Genomic DNA, 17,830 nt, shown 5'->3' with positions numbered 1-17,830 from the left:
CATCGGCGTAGAAACCGCGATAGATCGACTTTGTTTTGCTCAACCGGAGAGGACTGTGGCTCCGCCCCCGCTGACCAAACCATCAACCTGGAGGTCCAGGGAGCGACGCCTCCCCTGAGGGAGGTCGATGGCGGCGTGGAGCGCTCGTCTTCTCACCCAAGCCTGGCAAAGGTGCGTGTTTCCGGGCTCTTCTGCTTCGAGGCCGACCAGCCTCCTGGTTGGATGCAGAAGGGTAAAATCCACCCCCCTTCTCGACTGACAGGGAACCGGGCGCGCCGGCCCAGGTCATGGCAGACATGAGTCTTTCCTTGCCAGAGTCCAAATCCAACCTTTAGGATCGCGCAGGAACCTCCCACGAATGAGAAGTTGGATGGATCATCTCAATGAGGAGGTGATGTCCATCTGAAGATCCTGCTGTGTTGGTCTCTCCTCTTTGGGGAGAAGATCTCTGGACGATCTCAGTGAAAGACCTGAAGTTGAAATAGTCGTGCAACTTTTCAGTAGAGGTTCCTACACCCTCCTGATGTTTGCTCCTCAAGAAATGTGTGTGAATGCATGCAGACTACAAGGTGTGTGTGTGTGTTTGTGTGTGTGTGTGTGTGTGTGTGTGTCCTTGCGTGGCAGAGTGCATTATGTATCCCAATAATGAGAATCCTCTTAACATTCTGGGGCGCCGTCTCCATTTCCCGGCTCTTTGTTGAAAGGTAATGAGCGCCGGGCGCCGCAGCTTGAGCCGCTGCTCCGCTCCACTCTGTTCCGGTCCGGTCCGGTCCGATCACTCAGCGGCATCACGCACACGATGGTGCTTCTCCGTCTTCATAGCACCAACAGGAACCGTTGGAGGAACGACCTTCTGCGAAGCTGCTGCAGCTCCGGTCGACTGATCCTCTCCTCTGCTCTCCGCCTGCAGGTTACTACTTCGAGATCCCCTCCATCGGGGCCATCAGGATCAACACCCAGGTGAGATGGGTGGACCCGGGTGGATCCAGAGAACTTGTCTCTGGTTCACACACACACACACACACACACACACACACTCCTCAGGCCCCGGAGCCTCCAGAGGCCCTGGGGTAACCTCATTTCAGCTGCAGAAATTGCCTCCCCTCCCCCAGCCTCGGTGAGCAATCAGGCTCCAGAATGGTCTGTCAGCTGTTCCATTAACTCGCCAGATTTATATATTTATAAATTTATATATTTATATTCACAGAATTGCCACTTTCTTTAATAGATTTTTATAGGGGGTGGGAGGGGGCTACACACACACATGCATACACCCAGAGGACACACTGATGTCCACCCTTCTTCAAGCCCTCCACACACAATCATCATGTGGTCCCACTTGACTTCCATGTTCCCAGACGGGGGAGGTGGGGGGGGGGATGTATCTGGAGGTGGATGCTGCTCCTCTGGACCTCCTCCATGTTCTCCTAGTGAGTCATCAGCAGGAGGTCGGCAGGAGGTCCACAGGTCACAGCGGCGCCTCCCACCCGGATAGAAGAAAAGGTGGATGATTTAAAATGTCAGGAGGACCGAGGAGAACCGCCGTCGCTGCTCCTCTGTTTCCTGCCTGAGAGGAGGGTTGAATCAGTTGGTTAACAAAGAGAGTCATGGAGACCTGAAGCAGACGTTTGTTTGTTTGATGGATGTCTGGTGGGTTTAACCCTTTAACCCCCCCCCCGCACCTCCTCCCCCTTTTGCCCATTCTGCCATTGACACCCCTAATGGGTTTTTAATAGCTCCTCCATAATGATGTAGAACGTCCTGGAGCTCCGGGCCGGCCCGCGGGACGCCGGCGGCTACAGCCGACCGACTCGGGTCTCCCGCTTTTATGAGTGATGGAGGTGTGAATGTTCTCGCGAAGACCGGCGCTGTAAATATGGCCGTTGATTGCTCCAGCTCATCACGCACTTGTTCTCCTGCTGTCCCAGGAGTACCTGGACGTTCTGGGTCGGCCCATGGCGCTCGCCGGCCCCAAGGCCAAGCAGGTCCAGTGGACAAACGTCTACCAGGATGCTCTGGTGGGTGAACCCTTCAAGAGACACCCTCCGGTCCTCCTGGCCCCGGGGTGTCAGATCTAGTTCCTCCACCTCCTGTTTCTTGGACATCCACAGAGAGCAAACATCTAACGGTGTGCTCCTCTTCAGGGTCTGGGCCTGGTCATCACCGGAACCGTGCCCGTCTTCAACCAGACTCTGGGGAACGGAAACTCCCAGGTACCGAAGCGCGGATGCAGAAGAGCTTTTTCCCCCAGACGATCGGTATCTCTTCGGTGTAGGACATCTAACCGTAGGTCTTGGTAATGAGGGATCTCGCGCGACGTCGTGTGTTGTAACCCGGGGCGACGGCGCCCCCTGGAGGCGACGGCCGGCACCGCGGCCTGTAGATTAGAATTCAGGGGCACCAACCCGTCCGGCGCTCAGGATCCGTGACCGGAGAAGGTTTATCTCGGCAGCTTAGTGCCGGCGTGCCGCTGAGGAGATGCGGGCTGTGAAAATGCGGACTGATTAGACCGCAGGCGAGGTCGGACCTGGGAGGTGGAAAGACATCCTCTGCATCTTCATCAGCCTGTGCTCCTCTGCAGAACCAGCTCATCCTGGGTGTGATGGGAGTGGACATCGCAATCAACGAAATCAAAAAGAAGACGCCTACGTACAGAGTGAGCCAGTCTAAGTCCTCCAGTCAGAAGACTCTTTGCCAGGGTATCAGCACTTACTGAGTCACTCCCCTTCTCCTCCCCAAACAGCTGGGGGCCAATGGCTACACCTTTGCCATCGACCCCAACGGATACGTCCTGCTGCATCCTAACCTGCGGCCCAAGGTACCTGCCGAAGTGTCTCCTGATCTTCTGTAGTCACAGCTGGGTGGTGGTCCTTCCTGGTGATTGACGTCAGCCCCCACTTCCCCCTCTGCTTCCCCTTCTGTTTAGATCATTAACTTCAGGGAGCCCGTCACTCTGGACTTTCTGGACGCAGAGCTGGAGGACAACAACAAAGAAGAGGTACAGTCACCTCCCAGAGCTCCTCCCAGAGCTCCTCCTGAGATGTTCCACGGCGAAGGCCGGTGGAGTTAATGCCGAGGGTTCAGGCTGGATCGTCGGTCCACACGGAGGCCCCGGATCACAGGAAGCTGTGATGGAGATCTTCTGGCCTCTTTGGGTTTTCACGCCGCAGAATTTCCGTCCCTTTTTTTCTCAGATTCGACGACAGATGATTGATGGCAAATCGGGGCAGAGAAAAATCAAGACGCTCGTTAAGTCGGTCGATGAGGCAAGTCGTGAAAAGAGAGGCTCGGCCGTCCTCCCGCCGATCAGAAGGTTCCAGACGTCTGAGCTCCATCCACCGTGGTGACATCCTTCTCTCTCTGCTCCCAACAGAGGTACATCGACGAGGCGGTGAGAACCTACACCTGGACACCTGTTGAGGGCACTGACTACAGGTATGTCTGTGTGGAGGACGCGCCCTTTGACCTTCTCACCCACTCGCACCTCCAACCTGTGAGACAAGTTTATGGTTTATTCTTCTGGTGAGTCAGGTTCGATGGACAGCTGTCGCACAAGGGGTATCCAATATGAGTTAGACTCCTCCAGTCAAACCCACCGTGGTCCTAAAACATCTCCTCTGACCCACAGCAGAACTTCAAGCACCAAATCTGATCAGTATTCATCTCTATTTGATTTTGAGTTCAGAAGATCTTTAGACAAAAAACAACCCCCATCTTCTGCCTCCACGTTCTTCTGCTCCGAGAAGGTCTCACCATATTCTATCCCATCAGGTCACCACAACCTGCTGCTCCAGATCTTTCTTAGTCTGATTCTGATTCTGATTCAGAGTAGAACCTGGTCAGAGTAGGACCCAAACCTCAGAGTAGGACCTGAGCCTGGTCAGAGGAGGATCTGAACTTGGTCAGAATAGGAGCTGGTCAGAGTAGGACTTGATCAGAGTAGGACCTGAAACTGGTTGTGTAGGACCCAAACATGGTCAGATTAGGACCTGAACCTGGTCAGAATAGAAGAGTAGAATCTCAATTTTGTCAAAAGTAGGACCCGAACATGGTCAGAGTAGAACCTGAACAGAATACAACCTGAACCTGGTCTGAGCAGGAGCTGGTCAGAGTAGGACCTGAACCAGGTTATAGTAGGACCTAAACCTGGTTAGAGTAGAGCCCCACTTTCATCAGAGTAGGACCTAAACCTGGTCAGAGTAGGAGCTGAACTTGGTCAGAATAGGAGGTGATCGGAGTAGGACTTGATCAGAGTAGGACCTAAACCTGGTCAGAGTAGAACCAGAATTTCGTCCGAGTAGGACCGGAACCTGGTCAGATTAGGACCTGAACCTGGACAGAGTAGAACCTGAATTTTGTCAGAATAGGAGCTGGTCAGCGTAGAACCTAAACCTGGTCAGAGTAGAAGAGTAGAACCTAAATTATGTCAAGAGTAGGACCCGAACATGTTCAGAGTAGGACCTGAACGTGGTCAAAGGTGTTGTAGGACCCACAGGCCCACGGGCCCCCGGGAGGACGCCCGCTCCTCCAGGAGCCCCGTTGTGATATCCATGTTCTGCTGAAGGTTCCTCCAGGAGAGTGGCTGGAGGCTGCTCGTATTAAAGGTTCCTCTCTGTCTGATGCTCCCCCTCAGTCTAGGCTTGGTACTGCCCACATACAGTGAGAACCACATCAAGGCCAACCTGAGCGACCAGATCCTCCAGGTCCAGTGTAAGTACCCCCAGATCCTCCAGGAGCTTCAGCCTGTCCTTCCTCCTTTCTCTCCCTCCACTCCTCTCTTCTCTCTCTCTCTCCTCCGCCTCGGCCCTCCGAGGCGTCCTAAGGACCCCCGCCCCCCCTCCCCCGTAGGCGGGGTCAAACCCGAGTCCCCCGACTCCTCCTGCCCCCCCTCCTGTCTCCATGCTGTGCTGTACAGTGGTGATGTTTTTCTTCGCTCTGAAGAAAAACGAGCAGATGCCAGAAGGTGAAGCGGCGGAGGACGGCCGCCTTCCCGGAGAAAATAATGGTGACCTTGGACTATTATTTTTTTGCCGAAATGCTCTCACCTCTTCTCTCCTTCACCGGGTGATGGTTCTCAAGTGTCTGGGTCTGAAGCTGTGAAAACACGCATGCTTTTCACTCCTCCATCATGGTTCCTCATGGGTTCCTCATGGTTCCTCATGGTTCCTCATGGTCCTTCTGTGTGTTCAGTTGCTCCCGTGGAATCATTCTGCCGGTAAACTCCCACAGGGCCCCGGCCGGGGTGGGAGTTTGGGGTCCCCGTGGGTCCGGACGGGGGCCCCCCACCCGGACTTCCTCTGTCCCCCCCCCCCCGTCCCCCCGTCCCCCCCGTCCCCCCGTCCCATTTCTCCACCCGCTTACGTTCTCCTCATTTGACTCCACCTCGTCTCTTCCTCCTCCTCCTTTTTGCTCTGAAGATGTTTGCTCCTCATTTTCCTTTTTCTCTCGTCTCGTTTTTGACTGAAATTGGTTTCTTTCTTTCAAGAAAACAATATTTTTATTCAAAGAGTGATTGAATAAAATATTGTCTGTGACCCCCCCCCCCACCCGACCCCCTGTTTCTTCTCTTGCTCCCTCCTTCTCTGATGGATCCACACAGTGCTAGAGACCAAGGGCAAGTATACTCCATATTGGTCCACCTTCCCTCCCTTTACTTCCTACCCCCTATCGCTGCCTCCTTCCCACCTTATGTCCTAACCCCCCCACCCCACCCGTCCCAGCCTGCTTGCCTCTGTTCCTGCCCGTCTTGCCTACAATCCCCTTCTTCTCCTCCCCTTCTCCTCTTCTCCTCCTCCTCCTCCTCCTCCTCCTCTCCTCCTCTTCCTCACCCTCCTGCTGCAGCTCACCCCTCCCCTCCCCTTCTCCCACCCCCCTGCTCCAGAAGCACAACACCAGCCTTGCGGTGAACGAAGACAGACATCCATGTTGTGTCTCTGCAGAGCCGCCCCCAGCTTTTTGCTCCTCTTCCTCCTCCTTCTCCTCTCTTTCTCTCTCTCTCTCTCTCTCTCTCTCTCTCTCTCCCTCCTCCTGGCACCTTCTCACTAGAGTTCAGGTAAAACCTGATCGGCCGTTCTGAAGCCTCGTCTCCATAGTTCCTTGAAAGGATCAGCTGACGAACCGATAACCGATATCCGATATAACTGGTAAACTGATAAATCCCTAGATCTTCATCCCGAAGCTCTGATCGGTGTCGCAGTCTCGTAGGTGAGACTGTTCTTCACCTCTACGTCGTTGGTGTTTAACACCAAAGATAAGGCGATAGACGCCCCTCGCCCAAAGCATCCCCCCCCCCTACCCGAGGGCCGCCCCCCTCCCCCCCCCTCCCGTCCCGGGACCCCGTTCCCAAGGACCGCTTCCCCCCAGGGACCCCCTTTCCCAAGGGCCGCTCCCCCCCCAGGCCTCCCCGTGTCTTGATTGTGCCACTCGGTGAAGCGACCCGATTGCTGTCGTCCCTCTCTGTACTCCCTCCATCAGCTTGCCCCCCCCCTTCCTCCTCCTCCTCACCCCTCAGACCTCCAGGGCCCGGGCCCCAGGCTTCCTCAGTAAACCCGACCGTGGACGTGCACGGCATTGTGGGTGGAGAACTACCTGGGCACCCCGAGAGCTCTAAAAGTACAGCTCGCTTTGGAAAGAGAACGGCGGGCCCGCAGAGGTCCGGACGTTCCGAGAGATGGATCCGAGTTGCCCGCCGCCGACGCCCTTCACAATGCAATGCACCTCCTCTGATTACGTGTCTCTCCGAGCTTCCGCCCTGTCAGTCTGAGGGGTGACCACCTCATCAGGACCTCCACCCACCTTCCCCCCTGCAACAGTTGGCCATGTTGATGCCTGCCTCTCGTCACAGCACTCTGAGCGGAGAACGGGTCGGAGAACTCGCTTCCTGGCGCCACCCGCCGGACAAGTCAGTTCTCAGACGTCCAAAAAACAAGTGTTAGAGGGAATCGGGACCAAATCCGAGCCGTGGGCGACCACGAGCGAAAGCCACAAACGATAAACCCAGAGGCCGAGTGCTTGTGACCGCAGCGTCCATTGAGTCAGGGTCCATTCCGGGCACCATCTTGGCTAACGCTAGTGTTCCCATGATTCCTCTACGCTGCTATGGTAAACTCCCGTCTGTCTCCCCGCACCTCTGAAGAACAGCCGCTGTTCACCCTCCGCCCCCTCTGCTCCGCCCGTCGCTCTCCCCGGATAATCTTCCCCTTTCTGTTGCAGATTTTGAGTCACTGCTGCCCAACAGCTTTGAGTCAGAAGGCCGTGTGTTCATAGCGCCCAGGTAGCCCTGTGTGTGAACGCCCGCTGTTGTCGGCCATCGTCGCCTCCTCATCGCACAACTCCGGTTTCTGTTGGCCCCGTTGGCCGAGCGTACATCTCCACCTGTGTGTCCGCCGGGACGAGTCCTCGTTCTCACCCGGCTCCATGCATCTCTTCTTCTTTTACTTCACGTGATTGGTCAGCGTACCGTGGTGTTCGTGTTGGGACTGAAGGTCGTGGTCAAAGTCCACGCCGGCCTCTTTGCGGTCACTTCTTCTGCATGCCGCTGCCGCTGCCGCTGTCGTGCTCCTGCATGTTCTCTGTGTGTCGAGAGCTTGAGGGGTGTGTTCTGATGGACCGCGGTCAAGGTGTTGGGATCTCCCGCCGAGCAGATCGATGTTGCCGGCTTGTTGGATCTGTGCTCAGCCTGGTGACTCTGCCTCAGAGTGAAGTATTGTATCTTCTCCTCAGGGAATACTGCAACGACCTGGAACTGTCAGGCAACAACACAGAGTTCTTGCTCAACTTCATCGCCCTCATGGAGAAGGTCACCCCCGACTCTAAACAATGTGAGTTGGGTTCCACCTTTCCTCAGAAACATGGGTCACTCTGACCCGGGCTCCTAAGAAACTGAGCATGACTCGATCCCACTCAGGGGTTGAGGTCCACAAACAATCATTTAGAAGGTCCCCTTTTGGCATCGAAAGGTGTAAACATCAAAACCGCATTCTCCACTGTATGTCTACTGTGTACACTGTATCTCCACCCTCTTCACTGTGTCCACTGTACATCTGTTGTCTCCACTCCATCTCCAAGGTCTCTCCACTGCAGTTCCATTGTCTCAACTGTATCTCCATAGTATCTCCATCATCTCCACCGTAGTTCCATTGTCTCACCTGTATCACCATCGTATCTCCACTGTATATCCATTGTCCCTCCATCGTCTCCACTGTATCTCCATTGTCTCCACTGAATCTCCACTGTATCTCCATCGTATCCAGTGTTTCTCCATTGTTTCTGGTGTATCTCATCTGTCTCCTCTCAATCTCCACTCTATTTCCACTGTCCCCACTGTATCCTTGCTGTCTCCGTTGTATCTCTTCTAATCACCACACAGTTTCCACTGTCTCACCACTGTATCACCATTGTGTCCACTGTCTTCATTGGACTCTGAGTGGACTCCTCCACTCCACTCTATACCCACTGTCTCTCCATTGTCTCCACTGCATCTCCACTGAATTGCCGCTGTCTCCAGTGTATCTCATCTGTCTTCACTGTATCATCATTCTCTCTCCACTGTATCTCCATTGTCTTCACTGCATGTCCACTGTCTCCCCATCATCTCTCCACTCTATCTCCACTGTCCCTCCACTGCATGTCCACTGTCTCCCTCGTATCCCCACTGTATCTACTGTCTCACCCTTGTTGTCTCCACTTTATTTCCACTGTATCTCCGCCATCTCCACTGGCTCCACTCTGTCTCTACTCTATACTTACTGTATCTCCACCAAATCTCCAACGTCTCCAGTGTGTCTCATCCATCTCCACTGTCTCCACCTTCCCCCACTGTATCTCCACTGTATCCACCGTCTCTCTGCTGTACCTCCGTTGTCTCCAGTATCATTGAACAGTTCAGTCTTGACTTGTCATCTCCAAGTCTGATAGTTTAAGGTTTTCCAGACCTTTCTGTCTTCTCCCCAGGATAATGTGTTACATAATGTTCGAGTTGAGGGTGACCTCCTGAACCCCCGCTGCTCTCTCTCCTCTTCTTGTCTCGAATCTCTCGAAGGTGACAGTCTGCTCCTACACAACCTGATCCTGGACACGGGCATCATCAGGCAGCTGGTGGAGAAAGTCTGGAAGAACAAAGATCTCAACACGTCTGTGGAGTTTGAGAAGAACTCATTCAGGTTCTTGAGTTTGATACCGAGCTGACTCCTTCCCTGTCTTCTGGGTGACCTCCAGGTACGGCTTCCTGGCTGTCTTCGCCGCCACCGACGGAGGAATCACTCGAGTCTTTCCCAACAAGTGAGGATCTTTTTCGCGTTACTTCTTCTCCTTTTCTTCTCCTTCCATCAGGGCTTACAGCCAATCACCTGCCTCTATCTAACCCTGTCCTCACACACCAACTACTTTCCTGTGCTCTCCCTCCATCCATCCATGGACCTCCTGCCTGGCAGCTCAAACCTTCTCCCCTGATCTTCACCATCCCTCCTCTGTCCACGTCAAAACTCTCTCAATCTAGCAGAGGAAGTGGTCGATGGACAAAGAGAGAGGGCATGGATCTCCCTGCCATCTTCTTCTCCAAAGATCTACAGCTTATCTTTTCGTGTTGTCCTGGTTCTCAGGGCGTCAGACAGCTGGGAAGAAGATCCCGAGCCCTTCAACGCCAGTTACTACCGCCGGAGTCTGGACAACAAGGGCTACATCTTCCAGGCACCTTATCGCACAGGTGAGGCAGCTCCAGATCCACGCCAAAGCATGCAGACGCCATGGTGTTTGACCCTAAGCCCGCCCCCGACCCTGATCCCACCTCGAACACCACGGTGGGGCAGAATAGCTCCTCGGAACCGAACATTCCCGGTTCGATTCCCGCGCTCCTCCTAGTCCGGGGGTCGGCAACCCGCGGCTCTTTCATCTTTACACTGCGGCTCCGAGTGGCTTGGGAAAATGAATTATAAATATTTAATTGAAGTATATTTCATTCGTGTTAATTCCTTTTTTTTAGCTTTTAGTTCTAAGTAGGAAGATTATTGTGATCTTGAAATATTAAATAAAATTATATTTAACATTTTTCGCCGCTCAAAATTACGTCACACTCGCGGAAGCCGGTATACCCGCCAGCTGGTAAAGTCCCGATTTGCAGATTCTGTGCGCAGAAGTTCAGGAGCAGAAATCCCATAAACCAGGTAAAATAAATATTTATGAAGATATTTTGCAAATATTTATTTTTTATTGTTTACTGACACAGTGATTTTTTTCCCGATTTATTTTTAAAATTCAGGTCAAGGCTCCGCTAAACGCTCTGAAAGCCCGAAGCCCAAAATGAGTTCATTACATAAATAAAATTTAATTTTCTCTGTAATACTTTGTCCATTTCAGAAGCAACACACTACACACTTATTTATACAAAGTGTAAAGGTAATAAAAAGCAATATATACAGTGGTACCTTTATTTTAGACGTCGAAAATTAATTGCGGCTCCCAGTGTTTTCTTTTCCGAGGAAACCGAGACCAAATGGGTCTTTGGGTGCTACGGGTTGCCGACCCCTGGACTAGCCAGTCCAAGTGTTGTTGAGCTGCCTTCTGCTCATGGTCCATCTATGATGGGTTCAGTGCTCCAATTTCGCTGATGTTGTGCTTTATGTACAACTGAATGTGATAAAAATAATCTATTTCTTTCTTTCTCTGATCCCGCCTCTATCCCCGCCCCGGCCTTTACCTGCAGCCCGAGATGAGCTGCTGAACCCTGAGAATGACACCATCGGGATCCTGGTGAGCACGGCGGTGGAGATCACGCTGGGAGGGAGGAACATCAAACCAGCAGGTGAAGGCTGGCTCCGCTCGTGTGTGCGTGTGTGTGTGTGTGTGTGTGTGTGTGTGTGTGTGTGCATCCCTTAAATGCTCCTGTGTTGTCAGTGGTGGGGGTCAAGCTGGACCTGGAGGCCTGGGTGGACAAGTTCAAGATCCTGGCCAGCAACCACACGGACAACCGTCAAGGCGGCAGCACGGTAGGAGACGACACCTCGGTCCAGCAGGTCCTCGGGGAGGTTCTGACTCTCAACCTGGCTCTTGTCTTCTCCCTGGACAGTGTGGACCCAACCGAGGCTGCGAGATGGACTGCGAGGCCAACAGTGATGTAAGTGCCTCCATCGAGTAGCAGGTTGAAACTCTGCAGATGTTCCTGCTCACCTGGATCCACGGCTCCTCTGTTCCCAGGACCTCCTGTGTTACCTCCTGGATGACGGCGGATTCCTGATCATGTCCAATCAGAAGGACGACTGGAACAAGGTACGGCGGACTCACGGACCTCCTCCCGTGGTGTTAGCCTGGTTCTCATCCTCTGGTTCCTCCCCCTCTGAAGGTGGGGATGTTCTTCAGCGACGTGGACCCCTATCTGATGTTCGCTCTCTACAACAACTCCTTCTACAACCGCAAGCAGTCCTTCGACTACCAGTCGGTGTGCGAGCGGCTGCCCAACAGCGAAGCCGGAGCTGCTCGCAGGGGAGTCTTCGTGGTGAGAACCCGAGAACCTCCAGCGCTGCCGGCGCAGCAGACGAAAAGGCTGGTTTTCAGTGACCGTTCTTCTCTTCTCCTTCCGCAGCCCACGATAGCGGACTTTGTGAACCTGGCCTGGTGGACCTCGGCGGCTGCCTGGTGAGGCTCTACGCTCAGACCTGGAGATCAGATGGACGTTCGTCTTAGTTCATTAAGCGCGGGTCACCTTGAAGCTGTGCACGTGTAACCACCGCCTCTTTACACCCGCAGGTCTTTGTTCCAGCAGCTGATCTACGGCCTGGCCTATCACAGCTGGTTCAGCACAGGTGGGTCCACCAGGAATCGGCCCGATCCATCTTCTGCCCCGGCCTCACTGGAGCTGCTTCAGAAGCTGCTCTAAAACACTGGCAGGCAGCAGTCAGGAAGTTTCTCAGGTCCGGGGTCGTGTTTATTGATCCGGTCAAATGGATCATCATATCGACCGGCGATCGGCCGTCTCCTGGTGTTTCTGAGGAGAACCAACAAACAGAGCCGGTTCCTCCGTGGACCACCGGGTCCCGGTCCATCTCGACCCAGGGTTTCTCTCATGGACCAGATTCAGAGGGCCGGGGCTTGTTAGCGTCCTCCATGTGAAAGTTCTGAGATGCCTGACCTTCGTGTCCCTCCTTCTGTGTCCCCCGACGCTGCAGACGAGGTGGACGCAGAAGGGATGGAGTCCAAAGAACGCAGCTGTGTTATGATCCAGACCCAGTACTACCTGAGCAACCTCAGCAGCTCCTACAACATCCTGCAAGACTGTGGCAACTGCTCCAGGTCTGCATGCACACACACACACACACACACACACACACACACACACTGTGAGTGGCAACCATTCATCTTGGTGTTGGAGCTCATAAAGTGTGCTGACGATTAAAGCGTAACCAAACGCTCCCATCGTCTGCTCAATGAGCCTCAGAGGGGCGGCGGCGGCGGCGGCGGAGCACCCGGCTTTTAGCCAATGAAACGAGCCGGTCGCACCGGCGTTTGCGGGGAGGTCGTTGACGAGGCTGTGTCTCCTCAGGCTGATCCACGCCAAGAAGCTCAACAACACCAACCTGCTATTCGTGGTGGCAGAGAAGATGCCGTGCAACACCTGCGAGATAGAGAAGCTGTCCCAGGAGGAGGAGGAGTGTATCCTTGCACGTCGTCCGCCAGCTGGCCGAGGAGACGCGGGGTTTGATCTCCTCATTAGCATACCTGTGGAACCAGACGTCCCACCCGAGCTTCAAGGTCACGTCTTATCGTGACGCTGTGAATTACGAGCTTCCATCTGTGGTGCCGGGGGGGGGGGGGAGGCCCGGGGGGGGGCACTGTGTCATTTTCTTTAAATAAGTCCACTTCCAGTCAAAGAAGAAAACCCCTGTGAGGAGATGACGGTGGCGCGCTACAGGAAAGGCCCGTCCACCTGCTTCGACAACAACGTCACGGTGAGACCTCCGCGGGGGGGGGGGGGGTATTATTATCTTATCTTTATCGCCGTAATTATCATTATTATTATCATTGTTCTTTTCATTATTATTACCAACGCTATCATTACTGTCATTGTTGTTATTGACATTATTATCGATACCGTTATCATTGTTGATATTATTGTGGTAATCACCATCATTATGAGTATCATTGCTGTTATTATTATTATTATTGTAATTATCATGAACTGTATGATTATTATTGTCGTTGTAATCGGCCATGTTTGCCGCCGGAGGGTTGATAGAAATGTGTTGTCGACGCCCTCTGGTGTTTATAACGGACCCGGACGGATACGTTGAGGGAACCGTTGGACTGTAGATGTTTCCAGATGTTTCACCGGAGCCTCTCTCTTCGCAGGAGAACACGTCAGATTGCGGGCGGGGCCACTCGTTCCGCCCGTCCCTTATCACCGTGCTGCTCCTTCAGCTGCTCCTCCTCTATCCAGCGCTGGGCTCCTACCTGCAGTCTCTACTACACTAATTTACCCCCACCTCCTCCTCCACCTCCTCCTCCTCCACCTCCTCCTTCTCCTCTGCCCACCCCACTTGCCCTGATGTAGTCGTAGGTAATAATGGGACTTCCCATCACGTGGAGCTGGAAGCCCTCCGTGCTGCGTTTCCAGCTCGCTTCAGTTTGTGTCGTGTAGTGACAACAGTTGGACGTTGGTGTCCTCAGCCAGTTATCTTCATCCCCCGGGCCAGCGGGTGGAGCCGCTCCACCCCGGCCTAAAGAAAAGAGCAAACGGCCACCTTCTCCGGCGTGAGAAGGATAGGTCGTGGCCACGGACCTCCCGCCTCCCGCCTCCCGCCTCCGCTCGGAGGCCCGGCGGCGCGTGGCGCCCCACGTGCCGCCGGGACCTCCTCCCCCTCCTCCATCGCCACCTCCGTCAGAGCCGGGGCGTCATCGCCGCCGCAAAAGAAAAATCGTAGGAAGTGAAAAAAGAAGTGTGGAGTCTTTGAGTCGTCGGTGTAACTGAGTATTCCACGTGTGTGTAGGTTTCTTCTCAACGGGGAGATGTTCGCCGCTGTCGCTGCCAAAATGAGATGGACTTCCGGGGGCTTCTTTCAGAGCCGAACCCTCGAGAGAACCGGCTGGGTTCCTGCTGGCTGAGGAACTGGAGGCCGGGATCCTCCGCTCGCTTGAGGTCCCGAGGCTCCTCTCCGTGGAAGCCTGTGAGGGTTTGGAGAGACGTCCGTGTCGTGTTGACTCCTCCTCTCTGCTCCGCCGATGTTTAAAAAAAAAAAAAAAAAAAAAAAACGACGAGCACCCCGTTGCTCCTCCTCCCCGTTCTGTCTGTGCTTCTCTTCTGCCCACGTCTCCGCCGGAGACCTCCTGCTGCTCCTGGAACCTTCCCCTCTCGGACCTTCGCCGTCCAGACCGCGGACCGCTCGCCGCTGGAGGACTGGGGCTTCCTCGTTTCTCCGACCGGAAGCGCGGAAGAGGCCGCTAAACATGGCGGGGGAGTCGCGTGGAGCCCGGCCGCCCGTCTCCATGGTAACCGGGCCCCGGCGGCATCGGACCCCCCATGTTCAGGAGCCGCTCTGCTTCATCGTGCCTTCATGCACTCTGCTTCGCGACGCCTGGACCGCCGCCGTAGAACCTCCGAGGCCTGAGGAGCAGCCGCCGACCTGGCCGGCCCTCCGGCGCCGCCTCGCTGCATCACACCTCCTCGCACCTCCTGGCAACCTTCTCGCATCTTCTCACTGCCGCTCCTCTGCAAAGCCATGCGTAGAGCTATGACTCCATATTGGGCTGTAGAACGTCGTAGGGCCACCTGACGGCCGTAGTTCTGAACCGCGTGTGTGTGTGTGTGTGTGTGTGTGTGTGAGTGTGTGTGTTCTTGGATGTGTGTTAGTCGGGCTAGAAACCCTCAAAGGGAATGTCTTTAACCAGGAGAACACGAGGAGGACGTTCCTGGTCGCTGTTGTTCTTGTCCTTGTGTTGCAATGAAGAAACCAGTGTTGTGGAGAAACCGGGGGTCTGTGTTGAGTTGGGGGTCGCGGGTGTTTGTGGGCAAGGGAGGTCTCTGAATGTGCGGTTCAATGTTCTCCAGTGTTTCCCACGCAGGACGGCCGAGCCTTGAAATCAATGCCTTAGTGTTCCACACCGAGGACCCCCCACCCCCACCCCAAAACCCCCACTGACCCCCTCGTGTTGGAGGTCCAGCAGCTGCAGCTCCACTCGGACGGGGCCCTCGGAGAACATGGAGATCGCAGGCGGACCCGGGCCGGGGCCGGCTGAGGTCCGGGTCCAAGGACAGAGGTCTGGGTCCGGACCGGGGCTCGGGTCCGGGTCCTGGTCCCAGCGGGGACCTGGGGTCACGTCGGATTCAGCTTCAAGTTCTTGCCGTCCTTCACTTCCTGTGTCCTGTGCCATGAACCCTCTGTGACTTCCTGTTTCCTGTCTGTGAAGGAACACGTGCCTGTGGATCCCCTCACACCCCCCCACCCGATCCCATCCCCATGCCAACCGCTGTGCACACCAGTCTGTAAACGTGCACACCTTTGCTGAAACATTAGGTATCAAGCGCACACACACACACACACACACACACACACACACACACACACACACACACTCGGAGTTGATCACCTCCACGCCCAGGTGGATGATGTCAGACCTCAGTGGGGGGGGTTCACTGAGCAGCGGGGGCCGTCAACCCCAAGGTCAGCAGGAGGCTTGTAGTGACGTGTGTGTGTGCGTATGTGTGTGTGTGTGTGTGTGTGAGTGTGTGTGTGTGTGTGCGTCCCAGAGGAACATACGCCGGCTTCTGTGGTCCACTTTCACTTTGCCAAAAAAGAAGATAAAAGATAGATATTAAAAAAGAAAAAGAAAAAAACGGGAGCAGCTGGAGATGAGGGGGCGACTCCTCCCAGCCCCGGCTGCAGCCACGGCAGAGATGGTGTGTGTGGGTGTGTGTGTGTGCGTGTGTGTGTGTGTGTGTGTGTGTGTGTGTGGTTCTGTGGTGTGTCGTCTGGTGCTGTGACCTCGTCCCACACGTGAAACTGTCTGTCCACCTCCAGAAGACAAAGGAGGCCCACTGTGGAAGCATCATCTTTTATTTCTTTGTGTGTGTGTGTGAGTGTGTGTGTGTGTGTTGTATGGGGAGGGAAGATTTAGCTCCTTGTTTTCTGGACGCAGGTCCACGTCGCTCCATTCTTTTGTACAGACGAAGCCTAAAAAAAGAAGACAAATAAAAAGAAGAAAAGATGAAGACGAGGGCAGTTTGTAAACTATGTGTCTGTGACTCCTTGTAAAATATTTTCAAATTGTTTATTACAGAGAATCGGTTATTAAATAATGTTCATATTTTTCACTTCACCGGGGTGTGCAGTGTTTGTTTGTGCACACACACACACACACCTGCTCACAGCGTCTGCAGGAAGTCCATCAGGAGTCGGTGCCAGGCGTCCGGGTCGTCCAGGTAGCAGGCGTGCCCCGCCCCCTCCATCACCGCCACCCTGTGATTGGCCAGGCCCCTCAGGTGGCGCAGTGACGCCTCCCCCAGCTGCTCGTCCCGGTCGCCGTAGACAACCAGTGCCGGAACCTGGATACACGGATGCTGATTTGTGCTAAGCTAACAGGCGGCTACTGCGTGGTCTCGCCCGAAACGAACCCTTTCATAACTAGGAAAACAACTGGTACTATTACTTGTCAGTACTCCTGTGTACTACTGTGTAGTACCCAGCTTCACACACACGCACACACACACACACACAATCACACACACCTACCTGTATGCTGCGGTACTGCTCCTGGCTGAGCTTGTCGCAGCAGATTGGGGCCACGGGGACAAAGCCCCGAACCAGGTCCTGGTTCTGGAGCAGGAAGGGCAGCGAGTACATGCCGCTGAGGGAGGGGCTGACCAGGACCGCCGGTCCAGGACCCAGACCTTCACACACCTCCTTCAGGAAGCCCCCGGGGGCCAGTTCCCCCACCGCCACCGGGGCCCGGGCCTCCCCGGACCGGCCCAGTCCTGTCGGACGGAGAGCGTCCGGGTGAGGCGGGGCCTCCGGGGAGCCTTTCCTCCGACCGAAACTCACCTGGCAGGTCCACGGCGACGGCGCGGTGGCCGCCGCGGGCCAGTAGATCCAGGGTCCCGATCCGGAGCCAGGTCTCCGAGGAGAAGCGGATCCCGTGAAGAAGCAGGACGGTGGTCTTCGCTTCGCTGGACGACGGCCGGGCTTGTCTGTAGAAGAGCGGAGCCCCGCAGCCCTCCACCTGCAGCGACCCCTCCGTAAGCTCCACCTCCTCCATAAGCCCCGCCTCCTCTGGAAGCTCCGCCCCTGACGTGCACGGGCAGCTCAGGCCCTGACCTGAGGTGACCCCACTGCCCACACACACCTGTCTCGCCTGGGACAGGAAGTCCCCCGCCTTAAATCCTCTCGCCAGAAGTTCTTATTACAGACCTTAACCAGATCCAGCACCAGCTGGTTCCTCAAAGACCAGAACAAACACCCAGCAGGACCAGGACGTGGACAAAGGTGGAGCGGATGTGACGTCACACGTCCTCTGCACACACACACACACACATTCAGCGTTCAAACGGAAGTGTTTTCAGAAGACGTAAAGAAACAGCAGCCGCGCTCGTTTCCAAGTAAGGTGACACACGCACAGAATGTTACACCGTCAAAGCCGTACAGCAAACACGCCACGCATAAGTCCACGCACGTCCCCCTCCCCTGCGTGCAGAAACGAGCACCCGAGAGAAGAAGCGCCGCAGTCCAGGTCCAGATCCGGATCCGGCTGCACTTCCTTGTCTTTCCCCGAGGAGCGAAGTGGCGGGACAGCGACATCTAGCGGCGAGTCCGGGAACTGCACCCGGGCCCGCGGAAGCTTAAAACCGCGG

The 17,830-nt window shown here is 55.0% G+C and overlaps 2 protein-coding genes across 4 annotated transcripts in view; one reads left to right on the top strand and one right to left on the bottom strand.

The window, feature by feature from the left end:
* Positions 1–15,805, top strand: part of cacna2d2a (calcium channel, voltage-dependent, alpha 2/delta subunit 2a) — a 68,408-nt gene extending 52,603 nt beyond the window's left edge. For 2 of the 3 annotated variants that reach the window (XM_086149554.1, XM_086149552.1), the window contains 26 exons: positions 911–960; positions 1,929–2,018; positions 2,145–2,213; positions 2,582–2,656; positions 2,744–2,818; positions 2,927–2,998; positions 3,195–3,266; positions 3,374–3,435; positions 4,634–4,710; positions 5,600–5,614; positions 7,213–7,273; positions 7,723–7,820; positions 9,041–9,131; positions 9,217–9,279; positions 9,600–9,703; positions 10,700–10,798; positions 10,891–10,982; positions 11,063–11,110; positions 11,191–11,262; positions 11,336–11,488; positions 11,576–11,628; positions 11,740–11,795; positions 12,159–12,282; positions 12,533–12,642; positions 12,856–12,938; positions 13,339–15,805. In XM_086149554.1, coding sequence (XP_086005680.1) covers positions 911–960; positions 1,929–2,018; positions 2,145–2,213; positions 2,582–2,656; positions 2,744–2,818; positions 2,927–2,998; positions 3,195–3,266; positions 3,374–3,435; positions 4,634–4,710; positions 5,600–5,614; positions 7,213–7,273; positions 7,723–7,820; positions 9,041–9,131; positions 9,217–9,279; positions 9,600–9,703; positions 10,700–10,798; positions 10,891–10,982; positions 11,063–11,110; positions 11,191–11,262; positions 11,336–11,488; positions 11,576–11,628; positions 11,740–11,795; positions 12,159–12,282; positions 12,533–12,642; positions 12,856–12,938; positions 13,339–13,461 — 2,087 coding nt within the window. In that variant the 3' untranslated portion in view covers positions 13,462–15,805. The remainder of the gene's footprint in view (positions 1–910; positions 961–1,928; positions 2,019–2,144; positions 2,214–2,581; positions 2,657–2,743; positions 2,819–2,926; positions 2,999–3,194; positions 3,267–3,373; positions 3,436–4,633; positions 4,711–5,599; positions 5,615–7,212; positions 7,274–7,722; positions 7,821–9,040; positions 9,132–9,216; positions 9,280–9,599; positions 9,704–10,699; positions 10,799–10,890; positions 10,983–11,062; positions 11,111–11,190; positions 11,263–11,335; positions 11,489–11,575; positions 11,629–11,739; positions 11,796–12,158; positions 12,283–12,532; positions 12,643–12,855; positions 12,939–13,338) is intronic. The other variant, XM_086149553.1, reaches the window with a different exon arrangement.
* A 219-nt stretch (positions 15,806–16,024) lies between these two features.
* Positions 16,025–17,749, bottom strand: abhd14b (abhydrolase domain containing 14B). Its single transcript, XM_086149556.1, has 4 exons — positions 17,025–17,749; positions 16,716–16,957; positions 16,345–16,528; positions 16,025–16,157 (listed from the first exon to the last, which is right to left on the bottom strand). The coding sequence occupies exons 1-3, from the start codon at positions 17,236–17,238 to the stop codon at positions 16,349–16,351; spliced, it is 636 nt and encodes a 211-aa protein (XP_086005682.1). The 5' UTR covers positions 17,239–17,749; the 3' UTR covers positions 16,025–16,157; positions 16,345–16,348.
* Between the last annotated feature and the right edge of the window lie 81 nt (positions 17,750–17,830).

This window comes from Fistularia commersonii, chromosome 7, assembly GCF_037954325.1.
Source record: "Fistularia commersonii isolate RoL2024-O1a breed Wild chromosome 7, RoL_Fcom_v1.0, whole genome shotgun sequence".
Classification (NCBI taxonomy): Eukaryota; Metazoa; Chordata; class Actinopteri; order Syngnathiformes; family Fistulariidae; genus Fistularia; species Fistularia commersonii.
The sequence above is the reverse complement of the archived record's forward strand: the minus strand, read 5'-3'. Positions and strand labels throughout refer to the sequence as shown.

Excerpts from the sequence above, each read along its gene's own strand:
- abhd14b (XM_086149556.1), bottom strand. The coding sequence starts at position 17,238 with ATGGAGGAGGTGGAGCTTACGGAGGGGTCGCTGCAGGTGGAGGGCTGC. Across the intron at positions 16,958-17,024 it reads CGTCGCCGTGGACCTGCCAG|GACTGGGCCGGTCCGGGGAG; the intron begins GTGAGTTTCGGT and ends TCCGTCCGACAG. Across the intron at positions 16,529-16,715 it reads AGCAGTACCGCAGCATACAG|GTTCCGGCACTGGTTGTCTA; the intron begins GTAGGTGTGTGT and ends CCGTGTATCCAG.